Consider the following 26,018-nt stretch of genomic DNA (forward strand, 5'->3'; position numbering starts at 1 on the left):
ATTTTTAAAGCAAGTTTTAAACTAAGGTCCTGTAGACTAACATGTTCTGAGTAAATATTACAGTAATGCATAACTGTTTTTGACAGTAAATTCAGAAACTGACAGTATATACCTGGGGTTTGGCAAATGCTTGTTAAATGGCTTCATTACCACTTGAATGGCTCTTCCACAGTTTCAGTGTTGTGCTAATAGGGCTGGAAGGCTTTTTCACTTTTAAGTTACAAGATCCCCTCCAGAATAAGGTTTTTTTTCCACCAAATGCATCCGATGAAGTGAGCTGTAGCTCACGAAAGCTTATGCTCTAATAAATTTGTTAGTCTCTAAGGTGCCACGGGTACTCCTTTTCTATTTGCGAATACAGACTAACACGGCTGCTACTCTGAATCCAGAATAAGAGTCACCAGGCTGCAGCAGCCAGCTGTGGGAGCCTGCAGGAAGGGTCAGAACAGGGATAGGAAGAGCCGGGGGGGTGGACACTAAGACCCAGTGGTGCCCCAAATTTTCAGGTGCCCTCCTCAGCCTTGTATTCTGTGTATGCCTAAGGACAGCCCTGAGTCCAGGGCGTAGGCGCTGACTCCGTGGGTGCTCTGGGGCTGGAGCACCCACCGAAAAACCCACCAGCAGCCAAGCTCCCTGCCCCGCCTTGCCTTTGCCTCCTCCCCTGAGTGCACCGCGTCCCTGGTCCTCTGCCTACCTCCCAGCGCTTGCCACCGCCAAACAGCTATTGCAAGCTCCGAGAGAGAGGGGGGAGGAGGTGGGGAAGAGGCGGGGCCAGGGCAGGGATTTGGAGAAGGGGGTGAAATGGGGGCAGGAGGGGGGCCAAGCACGCACCGGCACCAGTAAAAGTCAGCGCCTATGGTCCAGGGTCCATATTCTGCTGCTCTTCTTTCTTCCTTTTTTCAGGATCCTGAACTCGACCATCTCCTGGTCACTGCTGCCCAGGTTGCCACCCACTTCTACTTCCCCTCCCAATTCTTCCCTGTTTCTGAGCAGCAGGCCAAGAGGAACACAGCCCCGAGTTGGTTCCTCCAGCACTTGCACCAGGAAGTTGTCCCCAACACTCTCCAAAAACTTCCTGGATTGTCGGTGCACTGCTGTATTGTTCTCCCAGCATATGTCAGGGTGATTGAAGTCCCCCATGAGAACCGGGGCCCGTGACCTGGAAATTTCCCATTAGTTGTCCGAAGAAAGTCTTGTCTCCCTGCTCCACCTGGTCTGGTGGTCCATAGCAGACGCCCACCACGACATCACCCGTGTTGCTCCCGCTGCTAAACTTCACCCAAAGACTCTCAACAGGGTTTTCCTCTAGTTTCATATCGGAGCTCTGAGCAGTCACACCATTGCCTGACATACAGTGCAACTCCCCCACCTTTCTCCCCCCCCGCCATGCTTCCTGAACAGGTTATACCTACCCATGACAGTGCTCCAATCATGTGAGTTACCCCACCAAGTCTCTGTTATTCCAATCACATCATAGTTCCTTGACTGTGCCAGGACTTCCAATTCTTCCTGCTTGTTTCCCAGGCCTCTTGCATTCGTGTACAGGCACCTAATTTAACTAGCCGATTGCCCTGCTTTCTCAGTATGAATCAGGAGGCCTCCCCTGTTGCACCCTCCTCCTTGTGTTTCCTCCCGGTATCGCACTCCCCCACTTACCTCTGGGCTTAGGCGAACCTAGTTTAAAGCCCTCCTCACTAGCAAGTTTTCTAACCCAGAGGAACCAGCTCTGCAGTGGAAAGGAGGTGACCCTGCAGAAAGGATTTTACGACTCTGCATTCCTGGAGCACTGTGGAGCTCAAGGTGTCCATGTCTCTTTCACCCTTGCTCCAAAATTGGCCCAAAGCCCAAAATTCAGAAATGGTTTCAGCCTCTCCTAAAGTTGGTAGACTCCAGAGTGTTTTCACAGAGCCCATGATAGAGATGGGGCTTGTTGTGAAGTTTAGATCTGGATTCAAGCTTCCCCAATGGTATAATGACTTATTCCAATTTGGGGGTGTTGATTCAGGCCCATCTCCAATCCTACTAACAAGGAATTTGTTCAGTGTCAGAAAACAACCACCCTAATGGCTGGTGCATCAAATGTATCCAGATAAAGGCAACAGACTTTGTTGGTGGTGCTGAAATCCAGAGTGTTCATCTTACTGAGTCAAATGAGACACTCAACAAATCTGCCCTAATCTTGTCCTTCTTAGTGATTTCCAATAAGCCATACTGGAAAGTCACAGCTGCTGCAGGCCCAAATAATGCATCCCTTTCATCATGGACATTCTTCTTTTCCAGGATGCAGATTCACTGCCCTAGGAAGAAACGAGTGTTTGCGAGACCCAGAGCTGAAAGAAATCAGATTCACCTTCACTGTGGTTACTGCAGACCAGTGGCCTAACTGGAGCTCATATCCATGAAAGAGCTCAGAGGATATTTTTTGAAGATAGTTTTTCCTGTGGGTCTCTGAGTCAGCAGCATCTGCCTGGAAACAGGTAACTCTCACTCTAAAAAAAATCAGACAGCTGTTCTACTGCTGGAGGAGATGCAGTTGGGAGGATGGCTTATTTCTGAGTTCTGGTTTAGGTTCAGCAACGGAGCCAATGTCACTGTACTGTCCATAAACCAAACGATGGCACCTATTCATTATAGCTCATCATCATCAACTTCTCTAGAGACGAACGCAGCACAGAAAATGGGTCAGATCTTGTGAGGTGTCAACAACCTTCTTCTCCCATTGAACTTATCAGGAGTTCAGCACCCTACAAGAGTGGGATCAATATGTGACAATGGACCAAAAAGACCTGTGAGAAGGAACAAACTGCAGTAGCCTATCTCTAGGCCAAAACAAAGCTCCTAAGAATTTTAAACTCCTTAGCTACCTGTAGCTTCAGCACCAACAAAAAACTGCCCACAGATTTGCTGGAAAATTAAGGCTCAGAAAAGCCAAAAATGATTTTCAGTCACTGGACTTTTGTCACTAGTTTTATTTTTATCTTCAGGTGTTTGCAAGAGTGACTTGGGAAGCCAGCTATAATGATGGTTGTTGTTGGAGGGAGAAGGTAGAAAGTGTACCCGATTTAGGTATTAGAGTGCCTGTGTTATAGGATCTGGTTCCTTTGTGTGCAAATGGGCTGGGACAAAAACCTTAGATCTAAAAACCCTGAACATTGGATCTCAGGTCAGGATACAAATTACAGCTCAGGCTCATGTCTACTCATGTCATGAAATATGAAGGTCAGTTAAAAGTCTGATGGCAAAGAATAGCTGTTAACAAGCTTACCTATCCCATGGTAAGCATAAATTCTATAGCCACAGATTTCAAGAGTGGGTACTTAAAGTGAGGCACTTGAAGGGACTGAAATACCGTAAGTGGTCTGATTTTCAGTGGTCCTGAGCATCCATTGTCTATAATGACAGCTGCTGGACATCTCTGAAAATCAGGCCACTTATTTAGGTGCTTAACTATACATCTGAGCTCCTAACTTTAGGCCCCCATATTTGAAGATGTTAGTCTGTGCTCTCATCTATAGCAGTGTGTTAAGCAAAGACCATTCAGCAGAGTGGCCTCTTCTTCTTTCCCCCTCTTGGCACAACATGGAAGGCAACATAGCATATGCCATCCAAAGCAGCAAGTGTTTCAGGAAGGGCAATAGTATCATCACTGTCAGTTGCAGCAGCTTTCTTTTCAGCAGGAGAGCAGAGCAGACAGACAGCTGGGGGTTTCTGTGAAACATCCAGAGTGAGGCAATAACAAAAGACAGAGTGTACGCTATTATTGTTGAAGAATGCAGTAAGTCCAAGAAGACAACTGCATAGGTCCACATTTTGTGAACGGAGAAGCTTTCGTTGCCAGAGTTGGTAGACATCATTGCCCTGTACATCAGTTGCCGACTTCTGAGAGACCGTACGGCGTGAATGATCAGTACTGCTGAGGCGGACTGAGCCACAGAACCAAAGAACCTGTCTCCAATCTGTAAATGATGACAGTTTCATCATCCTGAAATTGTATCTGGAAGACTTCCAGGACTGCACATAAATAACTTCTTTTGACCTCCGTTCCAGCAAAGAATTAAAGAGCAAAGAGACACTGGAAAAACCCAAACTCAGCTAGACTGTTGTCCCCAACTGTAGCAAAGTGAGACTAAGTGACATTTGTTAACGTATCAGTAACCACTGAAGTCCCAATTCCTGTCATGTGACAAGGGTATTAGTTTTTTTATAACATTAACCCATGTCAAGTGACTGGGACCAGGAAATACAGACAAGTCTCTTTCCAGCATTCCTGTCTGTCACACTTTTATTTCCATGATATCAGAAGAAAACTAAAGCTTTGGTAAAGTGAAGCATATGAAGTCACCAGAACCTCAGTCTGGCTGAGAACTGGAGATAGCCGCACTGCTGGAGATAGTCGCACTGCTTCCAAATCTGATAGGAAGCAAGTAGCATTGCAGAGAAACCACAGAGAGTGAAATCCTCCATAAAGATACAAGGGTCAGGTCCAGAGGCACTGGAATATTACATTACACTCCAGTGGGAGCAGGACGAGGCCTGAGGACTGCTAGACAAAAGTCATTTATAAATGACAAAAATACACAAGAATGTCACTTGAGAAAGGCACATTTTCTTTACCAAATAAACTATTGATCACTATGTTAGAGGCCTATACAATAAAGCTATTTGTGGTTGAGCCAACAATCAGGTCAAAGCAATGTTAGTGCAAGAAATTAACTTGGCTTTTCATAGACCAATGGATATTTGCAGGGCTAGTGAAAAACGTGCTTCCCCAAATGAAAGTGTTAGTGAGCTGCGAAAGAGCTGAAGTGCATCTAATTAAAAATACATAATGACAGAATCGACAGGCAAATAAAACAGCAGAGACCAGAACTGTTTGTAACAAATACAGAGGCAATCACAAAGTGATATGTAAAGGTGTCAGACATGAGGAGTGTGATGCCATACATGTAATAGCAGCAAACATCAGCACACATTTGAAGTAAATACAAGAGTAAAATACATATACGAACATACAACTAGAAGACAAAGCTATGAGGAAGATGCAGACAAAATGTCTTTGCTGGGTCTCTTAAAAAGCTTGCAAAGTGAGGTTTTCTAACAGGTTGGTTTGTGACATAGGAAATAATATGAGCTAAAGTAAAATTCCAGACAGATACTGCAGCTGAGTGCAAGGTAATCAGAGCAAAATTATTAGTGACTACCTGATGTTAAATTCAAAAACATAGCTTGTTTCATACAGTAGGCACAAAATAAACCCATGCGGTAGAGTCACAATGGCATATCTCAGTAAGAGTGGATATCACTCAGCAGGGTTTGACATAGTGAACGAAAGGAGCCAAGGAACAGGCGTGTGAAGTAAATATGACTCAGCTACTGCCCCATTTCTGAAACAAAAAAAGTGACTCAACCTTACGAGAGCTTGAGAAAGTAACTCTAGATCAGGGGCTCCGGAGCCACATGCGGCACTTCAGAAGTGAATATGCGGCTCCTTGTATAGGCACCGACTTCGGGGCTGGAGCTACAGGCACCAACTTTCCAGTGTGCCGGGGGGGTGCTCATTGCTCAATCCCCTGCTCTGTCCCAGGCCCTGTCCCCACTCCACCCCTTCCCGCCCCCTCCCCTGAGCCTGCCATGCCCTCACTCCTCTCCCCCAGAGCCTCCTGCATGCCGCGAAACAGCTGATCAGGAGGCGCAGGGAGGCAGAGGGAGGCGCTGATTGGCAGGGCTGATGATGGGAGGGAGGCATTGGGGGCTGGATGAGGCAGCTGATGGGGACCTGCTGACTTATTACTGTGGCTCTTTGGCAATGTACACTGGTAAATTCTGGCTCCTTCTCAGGCTCAGGTTGGCCACCCCTGCTCTAGATGGATGGTCAAGAGAACCCGCTCAGGTACCACCAAGCATAAAAATCTACTGGGACTATCGAGATGAAATTGCTGCATCTGATAGGGTTTGTGCAAAAGACATCATGCCATGATAGTATGCAGCATGACGTATAATCCACAGTGCCGGTGGAGACGTGCTTATACTGAAATATTAGACATGGCGAGATACTGTAGCTCCTCCAATACGACCTGCTGTCCCTGAAGCCAACATAGGGCAATGGTCAGCAGTCATGGCTACTATGATAGTAGTCCCGTGACTGGCTATTAAGGGGAGTAGGGCTCAGCCTGGCCTGTGACTGATCAGCTACCCCTCCACCACAGACATTGGATCCTGATTGGTTAGGGATCAAATGGCCCTGTCCAGTTATAAGTCCCATGCAATGCCTGCAAAGGGTTGTGAGAGCTCAGCTGGATGGAGCGGGGTTGTAGAATGGAGGGCTGGATCCTCTGGTAGGCCCTGGAGAAGGGACTCCCAAGCATGCCTGGAGAAAGACTGAGGAAGGCTGCATGAGGGAGGCTAGCTCCTGTGCCGGGCTCTGGAAGAAGGGAAATTCCCAGAGTGGGGAGAAGCCCTGAGTCACTGCGCTGTAGGAGAATGGGAAAGAGCGGAGAGCTGAGCCAGGAGGAGAAGTAGACCCTTGTGTTTACGTTGCATATGGGGCTAGGGTCTAAATTTGTTACCAGCCCCTCACCAGTGGTGCTGAGGAAGACCACTGCCAGCCTATGTGTGTGGCTGAGGCAAGGTGAGTAGTGCAGTGGCAAGCCACATATGAGTGCTGTGGAGGGTGACCCTGCCTCAGACCCCCCACAGCTGAAGTGAATTAGAACAGCCCTCAGGCTGGTATAACTTCCACTGGGTGACCTGGATGGTGCCATTGTAACTAAATAGGGTTGCAAAGGCAGCACAAAGCCATTTTTAGGCACCCCACTTATCTGGATTTACACTGCACGCTCTTCAGCCATCGCTGATAACTGAGGCCAACATATCCAAGTGTGAAATCTGCAGGAACATAGGAAGCAGAATTCAAAAGAACCACTGAAACCATGACTGTCCTGATCACCCGGATCCGAGGTGGACGCAGGTCTACAGCAATTAAGTGGGGAAGATTTCCTCTGAATAGTGGCCAGCTGTTCCATTGTTTCTTTGTCGACTGTTCATTGATTCAGTTTAAAAGTTGAGCTGTTGTTCAACACACCAAGCAGCAACGTCATGACACTTTGCAAGGCTGCTTTGCATCAGTGGAGTGGCAGAAAACAGCCAGTGCTCATTCAGGGAGCGAGGGCAATATGATCAAATCAAACATCTCCTAAACTGCTTTAAACAACAGCTCTGCTGTGCTCTTTGTAATGGGAGGAGAGATTAAGGAAATTAGCGCTATCTAGTTTAGAGAACAGGATGAATAAGAAGCACCATAACAGAGGTATACAAAATAATGAACGGAAAAGAGGTCTGTAGGGTGCTGTGATTCACCCTCTCTCATAATGCAAGAAGTAGAAGGTGCCAATCCAAATGAAAGGAAACAGGCTGAAAACTGATAAAAGGAAATACTTCATAAAAGTATAACTTAAACCTGTGGGACTCAATGCCACAAGATGTTATTGAAATTGACAGATTATTTATATTAGTAATAAGATTATTTACAGTTACACTAAAGAAATACATGTAAGTGATGCTGTGTTGCCTAATAGATAATGCACTGGACTAGGATTCAGGAGATCCACGACTTGCCTGCTGTGTGACCTTGAGCAGATCACTTCTTATCCCTGGGCCTCAGTTTCCCCATCTGTAATATGGGGCTAATGATACCTCCTTTGTAAATCTGCTGTAGAAAACCATGACATGTTGTTTTATTAACTAAAATAAAAATATGTCTAAATGATATCATAAGCCAATCTTTAGTTGCCTGGTTTTAGGAAGAAACTTTATTATATAGGCATGGTAGCATGTAATTGTCCTCAGAAGCATTGGTACTGAGCACTTTCAGAGACAGGGTACTGGACTACATGGACCATTGCTCTGATCAGGTTTTCCCTTGCACTGGATTGTGTGTACAAATAAAGAGGTGATCACTGCAGCCCTGCTTTCGCACAGTACAGAAACCGATGGACATTTGGGTTTACTTGGAATTTTTAATAGTTGGCCTCTCTTCACAGAAGAGACCCTTGCGCTGGCCTGGAGAGAACACTGCAACAAAGATCGAAGATCACATCTGACAGCCTCATCCCTACCTGAAAAGCCATGGAGTTGGCCGCGGCCAGGAACATCCTCAAAGGCAGCTTGGCTTTGTAGGACCTATGACTCCATAAACGATGTGCACCAGCTGTCACCCCCAGAGCCGTCATTAAGAAACACAAATATGCTGCAAGATATAAATATATATATAAATAGTGCATGTCAAGGGTCTGTTTTTATTCTTTTCCTTTGTTAAAAAAAATTCCTTCTGCTATCTAGTCAACCCTACAGGGAGATAGTGTCTCCTAGCGGAGAGGGCACTGGACTGGGAGTCAGGACAACTGGGTTTTACTCTCAGCTCTTCCAGGTACCTGCTGTGTGACCTGGAGCAAGTTATGTCACCTGTGTCTCTTCTCCCACCCTTTGTCCACATAGACTCTAAGCTCTTCTGGGCAGGAACTGTCCACACTGCCTAGCACAACAAGCTGACGACGTTGGTTGGGACCTCTAGATGCTACTGTAATATAAATGGTATCTAAGAAAAGTAGATTAGTCTGATGCATTCTGTACTACACTAGAGGAGCCATTAACTTCCCTTCATGATATTATGTCAGAAGGGAGGCAGCCACCTTTTTGATGGGCACCATCCTCTGCACACTGTCCACGTCTTTCTTTGAGTCTAATTTGTCAGCTAATTGAACAGTTGCCATTCACACCTCTGTAGATAAATGTTCTGTCAGAGTTCCCATTATTCATAGATTCATAGATACCAAGGTCAGAAGGGACCATTCTGATCATCTAATCCGACCTCCTGCACAGCGCAGGCCACAGAATCTCACCCACCCACTCCTACAAAAAACCTCACCTATGTCTGAGCTATTGAAGTCCTTAAATCATGGTTTAAAGACTTCAAGGAGCAGAGAAACCTCCCTCAAGTCACCCATGCCCCATACTACAGAGGAAGGCGAAAAACCTCCAGGGCCTCTCCAATCTGCCCTGGAGAAAAATTCCTTCCCGACCCCAAATATGGTGATCAGCTGAACCCTGAGCATATGGGCAAGATTCACCAGCCAGATACTACAGAAAATTCTTTCCTGGGTAACTCAGATCCCCTGAGATGGGATATTAGATGGATGGGATTAGTCCTATTTACCCTGAATATTTAAAGATCAATTACTTACCAAAATCCCATTATCCCATCATACCATCTCCTCCATGAACTTATCGAGTAGAATCTTAAAACCAGATAGATCTTTTGCCTCCAAAACCCACTATGCTCAAGGCTTTATAACTTGGCAATAAAAATTCACTCTCTGCTGAAGCTGGACATTCAAGGACTCTTAGCTTGCAGGCATTTTTTTCTCCCCCTTCAAAACTCTTCTGTGTGCATTTTCCACTTCTGGCACAGGCAGCAACAAACGGGTCAGTTTTAAAGTTTGATATTTTTTTTAAAGCATCTGAAACAAAAATTAACTTCAATGTTTTTCCTTTTTTTCCTGGTTGGGGGATTTTTTATTTGCCTCTGGGCCCGGTCAAACTCTGTTTTCTTATAATTTCCATTATGGAAGAAGCATATGGCATTTCCCCACCCCCCCTTTGGCTATTTCAATTATAAACTTTTTGGGCAGAGACTATCCACCTAGCACAATGGGGGCCTGATCTTTATTTTGGTCTCTAGATGATACTACCATACAAACAACAATAAAAGTAGGAATAAGGCGAGTGCCAAGTAAAAATACATCCCTGCCCCTGCCAGTCCTGGAACCAAGAGACCAGCTTACACACTTAACCATTAACATACTGCCTTAAATCACCACCGTACTCTTCCTTTCTCCCTGAGGGGTCAGGCTTAAAGTTAGGCACATAAGTACAGTTGTCAGTGTTTACAAAAATACTTACGTGCTCAGCACCTAGCAGGATTGAGCCAAAAGCAGCTCAGGCTCTATGAGTTATAAAGGAGCCCTAGCTCATAATCTTTTCTTCCTTTTTATCTATTTTTTTTTAATTTAACAAATATTTCATGTGTTTGTGACGAGAAAGCTGCTGCTGCGTACAATATATATGCTAATGGACCACAGCAGCAGATTTGTTTTCCAGGTGACAAGAAATATATAACAAATTTTCATCTGAAATTCCTAATTTCAAAAAGCTAATTTAATTTACAAAAGCACAGTTGTACTCAGTTGAAGTCACTTTTTAATAATTGTGTGCAGTGACTATTTCAGACTTCCAAACCAGGAAATGGCCCTTTCTTGTGTCAGTTTGAGTCACCCACTCATTTGTCTCCTGATGCCATACGCTTTGATCATCTTGTTAATATCCCCAGTATTTCTTAATCCATTTGTAATAAATACTGCATAGACTGGGTTGTTTTGTTTTACAACAAAAAAGAAAAGGCTGTGAGAATAATAATACAGCTGTGCTGCTCATCTTCTGGGAGGAAGCTGGGGAAAAGGCAATTATATACAATCCATACAAATTGGACCAGTGTTCAAAAGCAAAATCCACTTAAACCTTCAAAATTCAAAACTACCCTACTGTCACAATCTATGGCATTTCTGCTCTCATAAACAGGAGGCACTTATTTCACAAAACAATTTCAACAGTGTAGACTCAAACAAGCTTCCACACAGCTCCAGTTCCAGCACTGTCTGTGTTGTTTAGCAAGGACTTCACTGTGCTGAAAATACATACGTGTGTGGTGACTATATATGCCTATTTCAGTCTCTGAATAATTTTATGCAAACAAAAAGAAAACAGATTCCATCTGCACGAGATGTTTTGTATTATTAAGAATTTTAATTTTAATTTTCTCTTTTAAACAGAGAATGTTAGATGTGAGTATGTCATGCATTTCTTCTCACCTGGAGTAAACACACATTGCTGAGGTTTCCTGTCTATTTGTGTTTATATCATATCCAGCAGCAACCCTGCAGTGTGGTTGCAAGGAAATGACCTGAAATATTGGTGAAATTGATTAACTGCAAAACATCTACAGTTCCAAACTGCAAAGGTTATGACACAACCTGAAAAAGATTGCAAAAGTATCTATTAACTCTATAATCACAGTGTATGAAACTGTAACATCAAAAGTTGTGACACTACTCAGGGCTCCGGGGCTGTAAGTCATCTTGTTGCCACCTGCCTCCAGTGAAAGATTGTCTTGCCTTTGCCAGGTGGGTGTTAACTCCCTAACACAACCAGCCTGTCAGTCACTCAGGCTGTACTAGCCCAACTTTTGCCCTGCAGGTTGACAATAGATGCATCCCGGCTCCTTCAAAGTGTCTCTTTGTGATGTCCAGTGTCTTTCCCCCACCTAGGGCAATCTGCATCCATTTTTTGTCTTTATTCACAGACATGCCACTCCCTCACTGTCGAATCATTCCTTTTCACATCCAAGTGGTTTTGATGTTTATAGTTTGTCTTTAATGGCTTTCCATTGACTTTTTTGGGTTGTTGGAATGGGGGACGATTGAGCAACACATTACATAATTGGCTAGCCAAGGAGGGTTAACAATTCCCTCCTGCTTGAATGGGCCATTACCAAGACATGATTCCCTAGTGACTCAGTTTCACTCCAAGACCCCAAGGACATGACTGTCAATACTGTTACATTAGTCCTTAAATATTACACACATTTCACAAAGATTATGAGTATTGATGAGTCACAGGCTTTCAGTAGAGACCAAACATGCTACCCTTGATGGATAACTACCATAAAAGTGGTGTATTAGGTGGAGTGAGTTTGTCAGGTCTGAGATCGGAGCTGCTTGTTAAGAACTCTGAACCCTTTGCCAGTTGGCACTAATTGGCCTGTGTCATGAAGGGAAAATGCAAAACAAACTTAATTTGCCAAAATGTTTGCAGATTCTTGTGCTGATTTTCACCCAGGCAGCCCCACTAAAGTCAAAGGACCAAACAAACTTCAGTGGTATCACACCAACAATGGATTTAGCCCCATTTATTTGCCCATTATGAGTCACCATCATACTGAATTTGGCCCTAAATTAGTTCCATTTTCCAGGTACCAAACCAACATAAGAGAAAGGAAGCAGAGTTTCTGGGAGGAGGGGGAAAGTTGGTGGGGAGGAGGGGATGTTGAACATTGGAGGATAAAGTGTGGGGAGTGTTGAGGACTGGACCAGGATATTGAGACAATGGCACCCTAGCTGGCTTTCAAACATCCTCTAATGGGGCCTAACCCGAAGTCAACTGGAAAACTCCCCATAGACGGGCTTTGGATCAGGTCCATGATACATAAAGCTCTCTCTGGGCAGCAACAGTCGATAATACTTCAAATGTCTTCTAGACTACAGGGCAATCCTGGGTGCATGCTTCTCCTCGTCTAGCCTGTGCTTGCTCCGTATGATCCATTGAGGACCGACACTTGTTCAGTGGCCTCTTACCAATGTTTGGTGGGTGCCGTTTGCAGCACTGGTTTGGACCTCGGAGATGGGGTGGCTTCTGCTGCGGTGGCTCAGGGCTCTTTGAAGGCCCTGATTCTGCAAGGTTCTGAAGCATGTGCCTATCTTTAAGGCATTATCAGTTCTGTTGGCTTCAATGCTTAAACTAGGGGTCACCCAATGAAATTAATAGGCAGCAGGTTTAAAACAAACAAGAGGAAGTATTTTTTCCATACAACACACAGTTAACCTGTGGAACTCCTTGCCAGAGGATGTTGTGAAGACCAAGACTATAACAGGGTTCAAAAAATAACTAGATACGTTCATGGAGGATAGGTCCATCAATGGCTATTAGCCAGGATGGGCAGGAATGGTGTCCCTAGTCTCTGCTTGCCAGAAGCTGGGAATGGGCAACAGGGGATGGATCACTTGATGATTACCTTACCTGTTCTGTTCATTACCTCTGGGGCAACTGGCATTGGCCACTGTCAGAAGACAGGGTACTAGGCTAGATGGACCTTTGGTGTGACCCAGTATGGTTGTTCTTATGTTAAAATCAGACACATGCTTAAGTATATCGCTGAATTCAGCCTGTCTTTTGATTCCTGAGAGTGGGATACAAACGTTAATTGAAACTCCTATCATCCTTCCCACACATCATTTTAATGAGAATAGCTGCAAAGTATCAGGTCAGGAAAGATAATGACGTGATGAAGAGTCCAGACTCTTTAATTCTCACTCTAGGTTCTTTGAAGCTGGCTCTCCAGCCTTGTTCTAATTTTTCGCACAAGGCTTTTTTAAATGAAAGGACTGGGACGCCTATCAAATTAGAAAAATTCATTCCGTTATTTATGACATATCAACTTGACAGCTCATTATCCAAAAAAAAGGAGAGGCTGGCACAAGTGACTCTAAAAGGTGGTGTTTTTGTTGGGGCCCATCTCTAGTATGTCATTAATGGGGACAGAGGTATTGCTGAAAGCAGCAGTTGCTAGGCCCTCCATCTAACACAAAGAAGGGTTCCAATGATTGCAGAGGATCAGATCATTTCTGTATCAAAGGGCAGCATCTTAATGGTGCTCAGTTGTACAAAAGTAGAATGAAAGATAACTGGGTTCAAAGGGAATAAATTCATTACAGTAATGGAGCATTGATTTTCCTTGTCAATTCACTATTTATTTCCCTTTCTGTGATAGGTACGGGGGGGGGGGGGAGGGAGAGAGAGAGACTATACTGGGCCAGATTCTCAACTGGCGTATATTGAAGTAGCTCCATTTAAATCAAACTGTTTGCACCAGCTGGAAATCTTGCCCTTAGACTTTATTTAACACAGGGGTAAACAGCAGCAGGGGCCCTGAAGAATGTGTGTTATGCTGAAATGCCACCAAGGACAAGAATTTTAAAGCTGAAAGAATGAGAACATAGTGCTTGTTTGTTGTTTTAATGTGGGAAGTGCCATCAATGTTCTTGGGCACAGTCCATCCCTTTATACAGTGGCTTCCATTTGGATGGTCACCAAAACACTTTAAAAGCCATCAGCCTTGCTCCGTTCCAAATATACACCCAAGTAATTTCAGTAAGATCCAGTGGGTAGAAATGAGAGAAGGATTTAGCCCTAACATTTTTCAGAAATTACTTTACCCACCACTGGAGTGCAATCACCTCTGGGGCAGAACGTGGTATCTCTGTAGCAGTGACTAGCAAGGCTGCACAGCAGGGAAGGACAGGAAGTGGCCAATGTAGTATCCAACTGAAACTCTAAGGGGCATTTTTAGGTAGTTTCACAGGCAGGGATTTAGCCAGGACCCCAGGCTCTTTTAAGACGTGCCACGGTATCTTTAATGGCTACAGATGGTCAGGACTTCACTTTGACAACTCAGAGGACAGACAGATTAAAGAAAAAAAGTGTGCATTAAGGGCATGATCCTGACAGGTGCTCAGAGACTGTATCTCCCAGGGACATCTATGGTGGTTGAAGGCTGACAGCACCTCTCCAAGTTGCTCAGCACCTTCCAGGAACAGGCTGTGACAGAGTCCAGTCCTGAGCCAGCTGAACCAATTGGAGATTTCCTATTGGCTTGACTGGGACTGGTATTTGTCCCTACAAAAAGTAGCCCATGGAAAAGCAGCCTTTCTTTCTCCCTTTTCAAGCTCCACAAGGAGCTCTCCAATGTGTAACCCCCAACCTCCCATCCCCAGTGATTAGAGCAGCTGACAAGATCTGAAGGGCAAGACCAAGGAATTATCTGTACTGGGGATACAGGTAGCGATATAGGTGTAGTAGATATGATGGAGCAAATCCAGTCTTACACCTATACAGTGCATCTACTCTGTGGGATTTACAGTGGGGCAGCTACACCATCATAAATATTCCATACATAAGCCTGAGAGCTGAAATAGCCCAGCAAAAAGTCCCCAACAGCTCCAGGACCAGAGCAAAAGCAAATTTTTTCAATCAGATGCATTTCATGGTGAGATTAGACATGACCCTTTTGGGAAATCAGGTCCTTGCAAATGTTACTTCGCCACAGCCATCTCCTGATTTATAAATAGCTAATAAGTCATCACAGATCTACAGTGTAAAGACTCTAATCCCCACCTTTCCTCCACAGAATAAAATACCAACTCAATTTCAATTAGTTCACCAACTATTTGATTTTAAATGAACTACCTAAAATAATCAGAGTTGCCATGGTAATTACATGAGGAGATAGTGGCCATTTATATTCCTGGCTCGTTTTCAGAGCGAGACTGTCCTGACATTTAAAAGGATTAAATTTAGAGCAAACCTTTCCTACTAGCAATTCCCCTATATTCCAGAAGCTCCCTTCTGGATTTGTAATTGACAAGATCACATAAGCAGCAGCCAACAGTAAAGTCATATGCTTGAGTAAGGAAAAGAGCTGGCCATTCCCAAAAACACCTGGAATCAAAAGATGACCAAAAACATTAATGCGGTAATCATTTTATTTTAATGGATCTGTTAGTGCCTGGCACATGGTTTAGCTCAGAATGCTGGCAATGATCATAGTTGCAAGGTGGCCTTTCATGTTTATTTTACTGAGCTAACTTCCGAAATGTCCTGTGCTGATTTACAAAGCAAAGCAAAATATTATATAATATAAATAAATACAATATACATCTCCCACAAGAATGTGCAAAGTACAGAAAGTGAGCGAGCACAGCTAGATTTGTTGATACTAGGTTAAACTGGCATTTTGAGTTTAACCTAGTACAAGAAAATCCAGTGGTGCGTGCTCTCTCTCTGCTTCACACATTATCGTGGGTCATCCCTAGTATTGGAGATTCTGGAATCAGACCATGGGCAACAATTTTATAGATGGTGCATAAAACACGCGAGAGCACAGCTGGCTCTCCCACAGCTGGACTGGCACTGCAGTGCTCGGAGCAGTAAAACACACTAGGGGATTGCGGTGGCGGGGGTAGCTCGTCAGCAAAGGAAGATGATGCGGCACAGGCAGTCTTAAGCTGTCATAAACACGCCTTGGGCCATCCTCTCTCCTGGCTGTGGAAATAAACCCATGTACAGAAGGGAGGATTTATTTTAAAAAGATGCACAACTCCCAGGCAAAGCCCAGAGTGCTAACTGGGAGGGAGGGCCAGGAGTGGCACTGAATGAGCTGGGAGCATTGCCTGTGAAACAAGCGGAGGGAGATGATCCCTGAGGTTTGCGGAGGACAAGCCAACGAATCTTGGGCCACCACTACTCCAGCCCTGCTGCCAGGGCCAGTCTGCTGCTAGGCAGCCTCCCTACTCACCATGCATGTGTAACACCAACAGACCCTGGTCATTGGCGGGATCAAATCTGGGATCTCCAGAGCTTAAATGCATGAGCCTCTACTGCATAAACTAAAAGCCAACTGGCTGTTAGCTAAGGCTATAGAGCAGATTCATAATCTCTCTCTCTCTCTGCCACTAGGTGGGACAGAACACCACACCCAGGAGGTGTGTGGGTAACACATGCACATCCTTTTCATGGTAAATGCGGAGAAAGCTGGGCTGGGGGAGTGGAGTGACATCCCTGTGGCTCAGATCAGCAGTCACTGACTATGCGTATTGCGCTGTAAATTATCCTGCCATATGAGAGGAACATACACACTAGGAGCTAGATTCTTCCACACAGCTCAGCATCCCCAATCGGGGCCAGAGGTTTGAAAAGCACTTTGCTCCCATTTAGACAGCTAGATAAGTGGCTTGGCACATTGGGTGCTGAGCACTTGAAAATCCAGGCCTGTGTAGCTCTTCCATCATTCTTCGTCCTATCTAGCAAGGAGATGGCAGAGACAGAGGTGGCTATGTAGAGGATGAGAAGGAGCTGGTGCTGTGAAGCTACCTTTCACCTCCAAAGGACCCCACCACCAACCCCATTTGTGTGGCACTACTGTGCTTTCTTTCCATGCTGAACCTATGGCCCTTCACCCCAAACCGCTTCATTCATCTACCTCCAACAAGACATTTCCTCTATCTACCAGCCTTCCCAGACCCCTCTCCTTCTCTCACGTGCACTCTGCAGCACATAGCCCTTCTCGCCAGCTGGAGAAGGAAAGAAAGCAATGAATATTAAAGCCCTTCCCAAGATGAAGATATGATCAACGTGAGTTCGTGAAGCACTCCAAGGCATCAACAATACCACTTATTCCATGTGTGTGGGTGGTGATGAAACTTTCTCTTTCTGCAAATCAACAGAAGCTGCCATCTTGATGCCTCATATGAAAATCAGTGTTTTAAATCTGCCTTACATCCAGCCTGCTTTCTGTTAGAGAACAAGCAGGAGGACCCAGAGGCAGATTGAGTAAACGGGCTTCTTTATGGTGGTACTTGTTCCCCTCAACACAATTGTTGAGTAAGCACTGAATTAGTTACAGCACACTCTTTTACAACAGGCCTTTATTATATCATAACAAGGGGGACATTTTTAACTAACAGCCACATTTTCTAGAATAGCCACTGGTTTTCCATGCCCAGTGCGAAAACAACTGGTGTCAAGTTTTCAGAAGAATTGAAGACATGCCATTTCCACCAACTTCCTCAACACCTCTGATTATTGTTAAGGTGTTTGAATATGAATATATAGTACTCCAGATAAATGAACAATGAATTCACACTGCTGTGGCTCTTTTGGGTAATGTTGATTGCTAATTTGGCTCTAGACCAGAGTATCACTGATCTAAAGCAAGCTTAGGTGCTTATCTCCTAATGAAAGTCAATGCGAGTGAAGCACCTAGGTACTTTTGAAAAATCCCACTAGGGTCCCATCTGCATCTTTAGGCTCTAAATACCTTTGTGAATCTGGCCTTTAGTCTCTCTGTGCCTCAGTGCCCTATTTGTAAATGGGGATAACAGCATTGCCCTGCCTCTCAGGGGTGTTGTGAGGTTAACACATTAAAGATAGTGAGGTCCTCAGATGGTGGGTGGGTGCTATGTAGATAGTCCAAACCCTGCTGGCTTACTCAAGAAGTTGGAGTTTGCCTGAAAAAGTAAATTAAATAAGGGCCTTTAGATTTAAGCCATGTTCGGGAGAACTAATGGAGATGTTTTTTCAAGGCAGGAGGAACAGGCAATGCCCCATGTTGTATGAAGGTGGACAAGGAGTCTAAAAGGGCTCTCAGGATCTTCTCACTAGTCACAGGACTGATGCTGAGGAGAAACTAACAACGGAGCAGGATGAAGAGCAAAAGTCAAGGTGTGAGAGCGCCGGGAAGCCAAGGCCTTGATGTTTCAGACCTGGACTAACCCATAGCAGAGCAGCGAAAGCAGGAGCTTTGAAGCCATCAGACAATAGGTTGTCTCGTGCCAAGATTCAAGTCTACATACAGAGGATTTAAAAGGATGTAGGTGGAGGGGAGAAGAGACGCAGGGAAAAGATGTCTGAAAAGAAATCAGAGGAGAGAGTAGGAAACATTCATATGCTTTAATCAGTGAGCAAAGGGCCTTGTTTTGTTCTGCGTGGAAGGCAATGGCACACATAGGCAGGCTGAAGAATAGAAGATGGAAGGGGGATACCCGTGTGGGGGGATGAGGGGGATGAGACAGTTTCCCTTTAGTGCAGTGAAATGAAATGCAGAGCCAGGCAGCGACCAGCGTAATGTTATTAAGGCCAGGGGAAGAAGAGAAAGATTCCCAAAGCCATTTCCCAAGAGCTGGCGTTAGCTCAGAGGAGCACTCGCTTTGATCATGAATTCAAAGCTGCAGGCTGCATCTGGTTCACTCAGTCTTTGGCATGGTGCCAAGCCTCCGGTTCTAGCATGGAGAGAAAGTGTGTTACTGTGGTTGTGAACGCAGCCTAACATTCACCCCAGCCTGAAAATTGTGCCCCGTGTCCAACTGCAGCCGATTACTCTTCTTCCTCCATATGTGAGCCCAGCAAGCCATCCCAAGGGAAGCCTCTTCCAAACCCCAGGCTCAGTTAGTAGTTGGCTTGTGCATTGAAGCATAAGAGTTTATATCCATTCCATGGAACTATAAATGTTCTCAGTCATATAAACATCCAAGCCTAAAAAAAAAAAAAAAAAAAAAAAAAAAACTGCTGAGCTCTTTGGATCCAATGACATCTTGTGGAAGTGAGTTCCACAGGTTTATAATGCATGTTGGGTGGGGAGAGGGATCCCACCCCCTATCCAAACCCTCCTGCTCCCTATTCTCTGACTGCCCCAACTCCTATCCACACCCCCACCCCGACAGGCCCCCCAACTCCCACACCCTATCCAACTCCCCTTGTTTCCCAACCCCTGACCGCCCCAGAACCTCCACCCCATCCAACCGCCTCCTGCTCCCTGTCCCATGACTTCCCCCTGGGACCCCCTGCCCCTAACTGACCCCTGCTCCCTGTCCCGACTGCCCCCTGGAACCTCCTACCCAACCCCTCCACTGCCACGTGCTGCCACTACCCCCTTACCATGCTGCTCAGAGCGGCAGGAGCTCGCAGCCCTGCTTCCTGCACGGTGGTATGGCTGCGTGGGAGGGGTTGAAGACTAGCCTCCTGGGCCAGGAGCTCAGGGGCTGGGCAGGACAGTCCCAAGGGCTGGATGTGGCCCGCAGGCCGTAGTTTGTCCTCCTCTGATCTAGACCATCCCTGACAGGTGTTTGTCCAACCTGCTCTTAAAAATCCTCAATGATGGAGATTCCACAGCCTCCCTAGGCAATTTATTCCAGTGCTTAACCACTCTGACAGTTAGGAGGTTTTTCCTAATGTCCAACCTAAACTGCCTTTGTTGCAATTTAAGCACATTGCTTCTTGTCCTATCCTCAGAGGTTAAGAACAACAATTTTTGTCCCTCCTCCTTGTAACAACCTTTATGTACTTGAAAACTGTTATGTCCCCTCTCAGTCTTCTCTTTTCCAAACTAAACAAACCCAATTTTTTCCAATCTTCCCTCATAGGTCATGTTTTCTAGACTTTTAATCATTTTTGTTGCTCTTCTCTGGACTTTCTCCAATTTGTCCACATCTTTCCTGAGATGTGGCACCCAGAACTGGACACAATACTCCAGTTGAGGCTTAATCAGCACAGAGTAGAGCGAAAGAATTACTTATTGTGTCTTGCTTACAATCCTCCTGCTAATACAGCCCTAGAATGATGTTTGATTTTTTTGCAACAGTGTTACACTGTTGACTCAGATTTAGCTTGTGATCCACTATGACCCCCCGATCCTTTTCTACAGTACTCCTCCCTAGGCAGTCATTTCCCATTTTGTAGGTGTGCAACTGATTGTTCCTTCCTAAGTGGAGCACTTTGCGTTTGTCCTTATTGAATTTCATCCTATTTACTTCAAACCATTTCTCCAATTTGTCCAGATCATTTTGAATTTTAATACTATCCTCCAACGCACTTGCAACCCCTCCCAGATTGGCATCATCCACAAACTTTATAAGTGCACTCTCTATGTCATTATCGAAATCATTGATGAAGATATTGAAGAGAACCAGACCCAGAACTGATCCCTGCGGGACCCCACTCGTTATGCCCTTCCAGCATGATTGTGAACCACTGATAACTACTCTCTGGGAATGATTTTCCAACCAGTTATGCACCCGCCTTATTGTAGCTCCATCTAGGTTTTATTTCCCTAGTTTGTTTATGAGAAGATCATGCGAGACAGTATCAAAAGCCTTATTAAAGTCAAGATATACCACATCTACCGCTTCCCCCACTATCCACAAGGCTTGTTACCCCGTCAAAGAAAGCTGTCATGCTGATTTGACACAATTTGTTCTTGACAAATCCATGCTGACCGTTATCTTCTAGGTGTTTGCAAATTGATTTCTTAATTATTTGGTCCATTATCTTTCATCATCATCTATCAGTGAGTCAGTCTTCCTCATGATCATGGCACATACCAGTTGTCTCCACTTATTGCTGAATACATACAGGCCACTTTGAGCCCAGCTTAGCTAGGGGAACAGTAGCTGGTTTGTTGTGCTTTCATTGTGGTGAAGCAGTTCAGGGGCTGTCCGCCTGTGATTGCATTTCAAAGGCACGGTAGCGTATTTCAGCCAATTAGAATGAGCACTTTTATGCTGAGAGGAGAGACTGCAGGCTCTGTGCAAGCAGCTCTTTGATCTGAAGCGTTTAATTGCTATGATCTAGTGCTTCCTTTGTTTGGTTTTCTTTCAGTCTAGATTTTCAGAGGGGAAAAACAACTGTGAACGTAAGCTACTAGGATTGCAGTTTCAACTGGAATCCTCTGTCCTTCTATTGATTTTATTTCCTCTCTTTTTCTGAGGAATCATGACAGCTCTTTCCACTTAGACAGGGATGTCGGGCTAGGTCCATGCATAGGTATCTAAACTGGTAATTAGGTACCTAAAACTAAGTACAAAATTTAGATCCTCAAAACCCCTGCCAAGTTGCCACCAAACACTAAATTCTCTAGGCTCCTAAATTTCTCCCAGTAAAGTCCCCGAGGTACCTACATTTCTGCTAGTGGGCATGTGCAGAGCTGCCTGTGTCCTCAGCCACTCTGCACCTCACTCACGTCTAAACCCTGGTGGGATTCTCAAACTAGGCACCCCCACCTAATTCACCCGCAGGGCCTGATCCAGTAGGCATACTACAAGCATGCCTAACCCCACAAAAGACAACAGTGGTGCCACCCCTTGCACCCCAGTGGTTTCAGCACCTGAGATGTGGGAAACTCAAGCAGCATTCTGCCTAAGCAGGTACCCAAACTCAGGTCTACCGCCTCCCAGATGAGGGCACTAACCACTGGGCTATAGGGCGAGTCTCTCTCTAGTTCTCTCATTGAAGCTGTTCCACTTTATATAAGCTACTTAAACATTCCTTGGAGCAGAGACTGGAAGCTGGGTTTCCCCCCTGAGTGCAAGTATGCGAACCACTGGGCTATGGAGTAAATCTCACCTTGCTCTCTAGCCCAAGGTCAGTGACTAAGCATTTCCTACTGGCTAGTTCAGGCAGATCCCTGCTCAGCATGCTGACTTCTGATTTAGGCACCTAATTCACCCAATGCATTGTACAGGAACCTGAGTGTCTCAAGCTGGAGCTGTGAATTCCACTAGCACCTAAACTGCTCAGGCACTGCAATGCTGAGCCTACATTCTCTTTGTGGATTTAGCCCTTTGTCTTTCTACAACTGTGTTTTAAAGCTACTATAGTACACAGACTTGATGCTAATGGAAGAAATTGGTGCTAGATTACTGCAGTGGGGCTCTGGGCTACAGTTCTGCGATTTCATCCTTGTGGATGGAACTTTATACCTACATGGAGTCAGTGCACAAGTACAATGATAAATCCAGACAGGGATATTCAATGGGGAAAAGAAATCGGGGAAGCAGCAGCCTGGAAGAAGGCTGAGGGATGTTCGTTGACAGCAACTAAAATATTCTGAGTTTGCAGTGCGATATGGCATCAAAAAACATCCATGCACTTTTGAGCTGCAGACACAGGGCTATCATGTCACACACCTAGAGAAGCAGCATAAACCATATCAGGTGAGTCCTTTAAAAATGGAGCGGATTGGAGGAGAACAGCCTAAAACATTAGGGCCAAATATTTCAGGGGGCTGAGCGCCCATGATCAAGGCCCGATTTTCAAATTAGCTCAGTACATTGGGCATGGGGCTCTTAGAATCAGAACTGGAAGGGACCTCAAGAGGTCATCTAGTCCAATCCCCTGCACTCAAGCCAGGACTAAGTAATCTGGCGTTGTGTCCACTGGGTTGGGTGCCAAGCATTTGTAAAAACCTGGGGTGAAATTCAGGTTCCACTGAAGTCCAGAGCAGAATTCCTACTGACTCCAGTGGCCCAAGATTTTACCCCTGGCCCTTAAGTAGTTGCCTGAATGGAAGCTGAGCTCTTTTGAAATAAATCTGGCCTCTTTTGTGGGTACTGATCTCCTAAACATCTGACCCTGGGCTTTTTTGAAAATCTGTCCCCACCTTGTCCAGTTAATCGGCATTTACTATTGGCTGAACCTGCACAGTACATAATGAATATTACAGATCAGTTGGGATCATTATCTGGTTCTAAAATAAGCTGGATAAAAATGTTAGCGCTTTCACAATTCTACCCTACGCCAAAATGGACGAGTATCAACTCTGCTGGCTCCTGAAACAGAGTAAATACCTGCACATCCTTCTTAACAGAAGATTACAAAACACTGCAACAGATAACATCTATCCACACACTGCCAAAAATCCAACATAACCTAGTTACATCGAGGAAACTGCAATTCTCTCTCCAAGGGGCAAAACACAAGTTTTAAAAATAGGAGTTGTGAGACAAATCAATTAGGCATTCACAATGTTGCCAGTGATAATCTGTAAAACATACTTTAAAATAATGAGTAATGATAATGGGATCATTCCTGTGGGACGGTAAGAAGCCAAGGCTGCATTAACTATACATCCATCGCCTGCAAGCTCCCTCTCCTGCTGAAAGATCCGAGCTTGCAGATATGATAGGAAGATACGGAATATCAGTACAGGAAAACAGCGTCAGAACCGCTCCCTCCCTCCCATGACAGCTGGATAATACCCCGACTATTGCAGTACTACAAAGGGAGTGGATACGATTTTCAAAGCACCTAAAAGCCACCAGTCCCATTTTCAACACTGACTTTGGCATTCCTTAGTCCCAATGAGTTGAACTATGTCCAAAGCCACTGCAGTACAGTCCCGTTTTCAAAAGTGACTTAGGCACTTCTGAAAGTATTATTTAGACTACAAAATTGAACAACTATCTTTTAGGTCCTGATTCAGTGATGCATTTAAGCATATGCTTTAGCTTTAAGCACATAAGCTAAAGTCAAATTACTTGAAATCCTAGCTGGCCAGAGATTTATGACATTATTTATTATGGAAAAATGAAACAAACACACTTTAATCAAATGGGAAGAAAGACTAGTCTAACAAAAACAAATAAAGATTCATTAGAGAACTAGAGACCCTCCCTTCCTAATGCTGCACACAATTAGCATCCAAAGCAGCAAAAAGTAGCAGAAAATAATTCAGGGCAGAGGCTAAGGATTAATTACTGAAGGCATTCACAGGAGCAAAGCAGACACTAGCTTTTCTGAATACGATAGTTATTTATAGGAGTAATTGAGCTGCATATTTTTAAAATGCCAAGCAGACAGTTCAGCTCTTAAGAGAAATGACGTTTCTTGACGCAAATCCAATCAAGTGAATCTTTAAAGCACTGAAATGACTCTACAGTATAAAGGGTGGGGAGCTGGGAGAATTCACTATGATCTTTCATTTTGAGGTCACTGCTTTATGGAGAGTAAGCTATCCTGTCCAAAGGAAAGTGTACTCAGGAGGCAGAGAACGCTTTTAACACTGGAATCCACAGCACTGACATATATTCCAGTCTTCATGCACTGGCACATGACAAATCTTTTGGAACGTGCAGTATCATGAAATTGGACAGGAGTACATGCCTGATACACAGAGAGAAACTGACAGACATAAACCATCGCTATATGGCATTAAGCTTGTGGCTAAAGCCAGGAGATATAAAGATAAGACTCCCACTCCTGTTTATATCTCATCACTTTGAACCCTATTACAGCACAGGCAGTACACCTGAAGCAGGCTCAGAGCTTTTGCACTAAAACCTCTGCTTTTGTCAGCGGGTAGGAATTTTTTTTTAATAAAATAAAAAATAAAGAGAGAATAATTCCTCACAAATGATCTTGCCTTAGGAGCCATTGACAGTCTCTCGTTTCAATCATTACAATAGGCTTTAAAAACAAACCAAGGACCAGGTCATATGCATTGGGGAGATTTAAAACCACACAGTAGGGACAGAGGAGCTGTTATGCTATCACAGAAGTCCAGTGGCTGCTGCACTCGCCACTCTGGTTTGAAATAGCCCAAACCTACTGACCTGGAGGGTATGCTGCAAACCATGGGCTTATAGGACACAATGACGGTTGATCTAGGTGTGTTTTTTTTTCTCCCATTGATTACTGTTTTTAAGGGTTAATTGTGATGTGGGAGGGGTGGAATTGGTGAGCTGGATTTGCTTCTGTTTAAAATACAATCCATGTAAACTCTGAATCCATGTAAACTCTCTCCCATTCCCCTTACCCTAAGGGGAGAGGCAGTGAATAATTTCGCCTGCCACCCTTTGTCTGTCTTATCTGTTTAGCCTGTCATTTCTCTGGGGCAGAAAGTGTCTTTTGCTATGGTGCTAATGGTGCCAATCACCATCATGTTCCTTGACTTCTCCCCATCTCCCCCAAACCTTCACCTGTTTTTTATAGAATATCAGGGTTGCAAGAGACCTCAGGAAGTCATCTATTCCAACCCCCTGCTCAAAGCAGGGCCAATCCCCAATTTTTGCCCCAGATCCCTAAATGGCCCCCTCAAGGATTGAACCACAACCCTGGGTTTAGCAGGCCAATGCTCAAACCACTGAGCTATCCCTCCCCTAAGCCAGGACACCAGAGTTAACACCCTGATATGGAAAGTGATCATAGAATATCAGGGTTGGAAGGGACTTCAGGAGATCTAGTCCAATCTCCTGCTCAAAGCAGGACCAATCCTCTTTACATCCCCATCCTGCAACAAGCTCCATGCAGGCAGCTTCACTATTCACTCCAGTGGGAGCAGGATCTAGCCCATTATTTACGTGCATTTCCCACACATACCAAAGGGAGGGGCATATGCCTTAAAAATGAATGCAAATTCTAAGGTACCTGCTGCAGAGGCCCTTCTCAAGGGCAGACGTGAAGATAAACATCAATTCATTAGCTTGCTGCTGCAACACAGAATGCTGTTCTGTTACTGTGAATGAGAAATATACAGCACCATCTACCACTGTCATCAAATCCAGTATATTACACTGCTCCATCCCTATGACTCTCTCTCACGCATCCCCGCACACACCCCTCTACTCCATATAAAGCTTTTCAGCTTTGAGGACCCGATTCTCCTTTACACTAGTGCCCCTTGCACTGCTCTCACAGCATCAAGGAAGTTGTTAAAGTGGCTGTCAATGAGAATCGGTCCCTAAATCCTGATGCCCAGCTTCCTACTGAAGCACCTTGCGCATTCTCCCCTCCCCGTGCAGCTC

The 26,018-nt window shown here is 44.8% G+C and overlaps 1 protein-coding gene across 1 annotated transcript in view; it reads right to left on the minus strand.

Annotated features, from left to right (window-relative positions):
* SCD5 (stearoyl-CoA desaturase 5) overlaps positions 1-26,018 on the minus strand; it is a 77,992-nt gene that overhangs the window by 24,414 nt on the left and 27,560 nt on the right. Inside the window, exon 2 of the mRNA XM_038399496.2 lies at positions 8,115-8,245. Within this exon, the coding sequence (XP_038255424.1) occupies positions 8,115-8,245 (131 nt within the window). The remainder of the gene's footprint in view (positions 1-8,114; positions 8,246-26,018) is intronic.

The sequence above is a fragment of the Dermochelys coriacea genome, chromosome 4 (genome assembly GCF_009764565.3).
Source record: "Dermochelys coriacea isolate rDerCor1 chromosome 4, rDerCor1.pri.v4, whole genome shotgun sequence".
Classification (NCBI taxonomy): Eukaryota; Metazoa; Chordata; order Testudines; family Dermochelyidae; genus Dermochelys; species Dermochelys coriacea.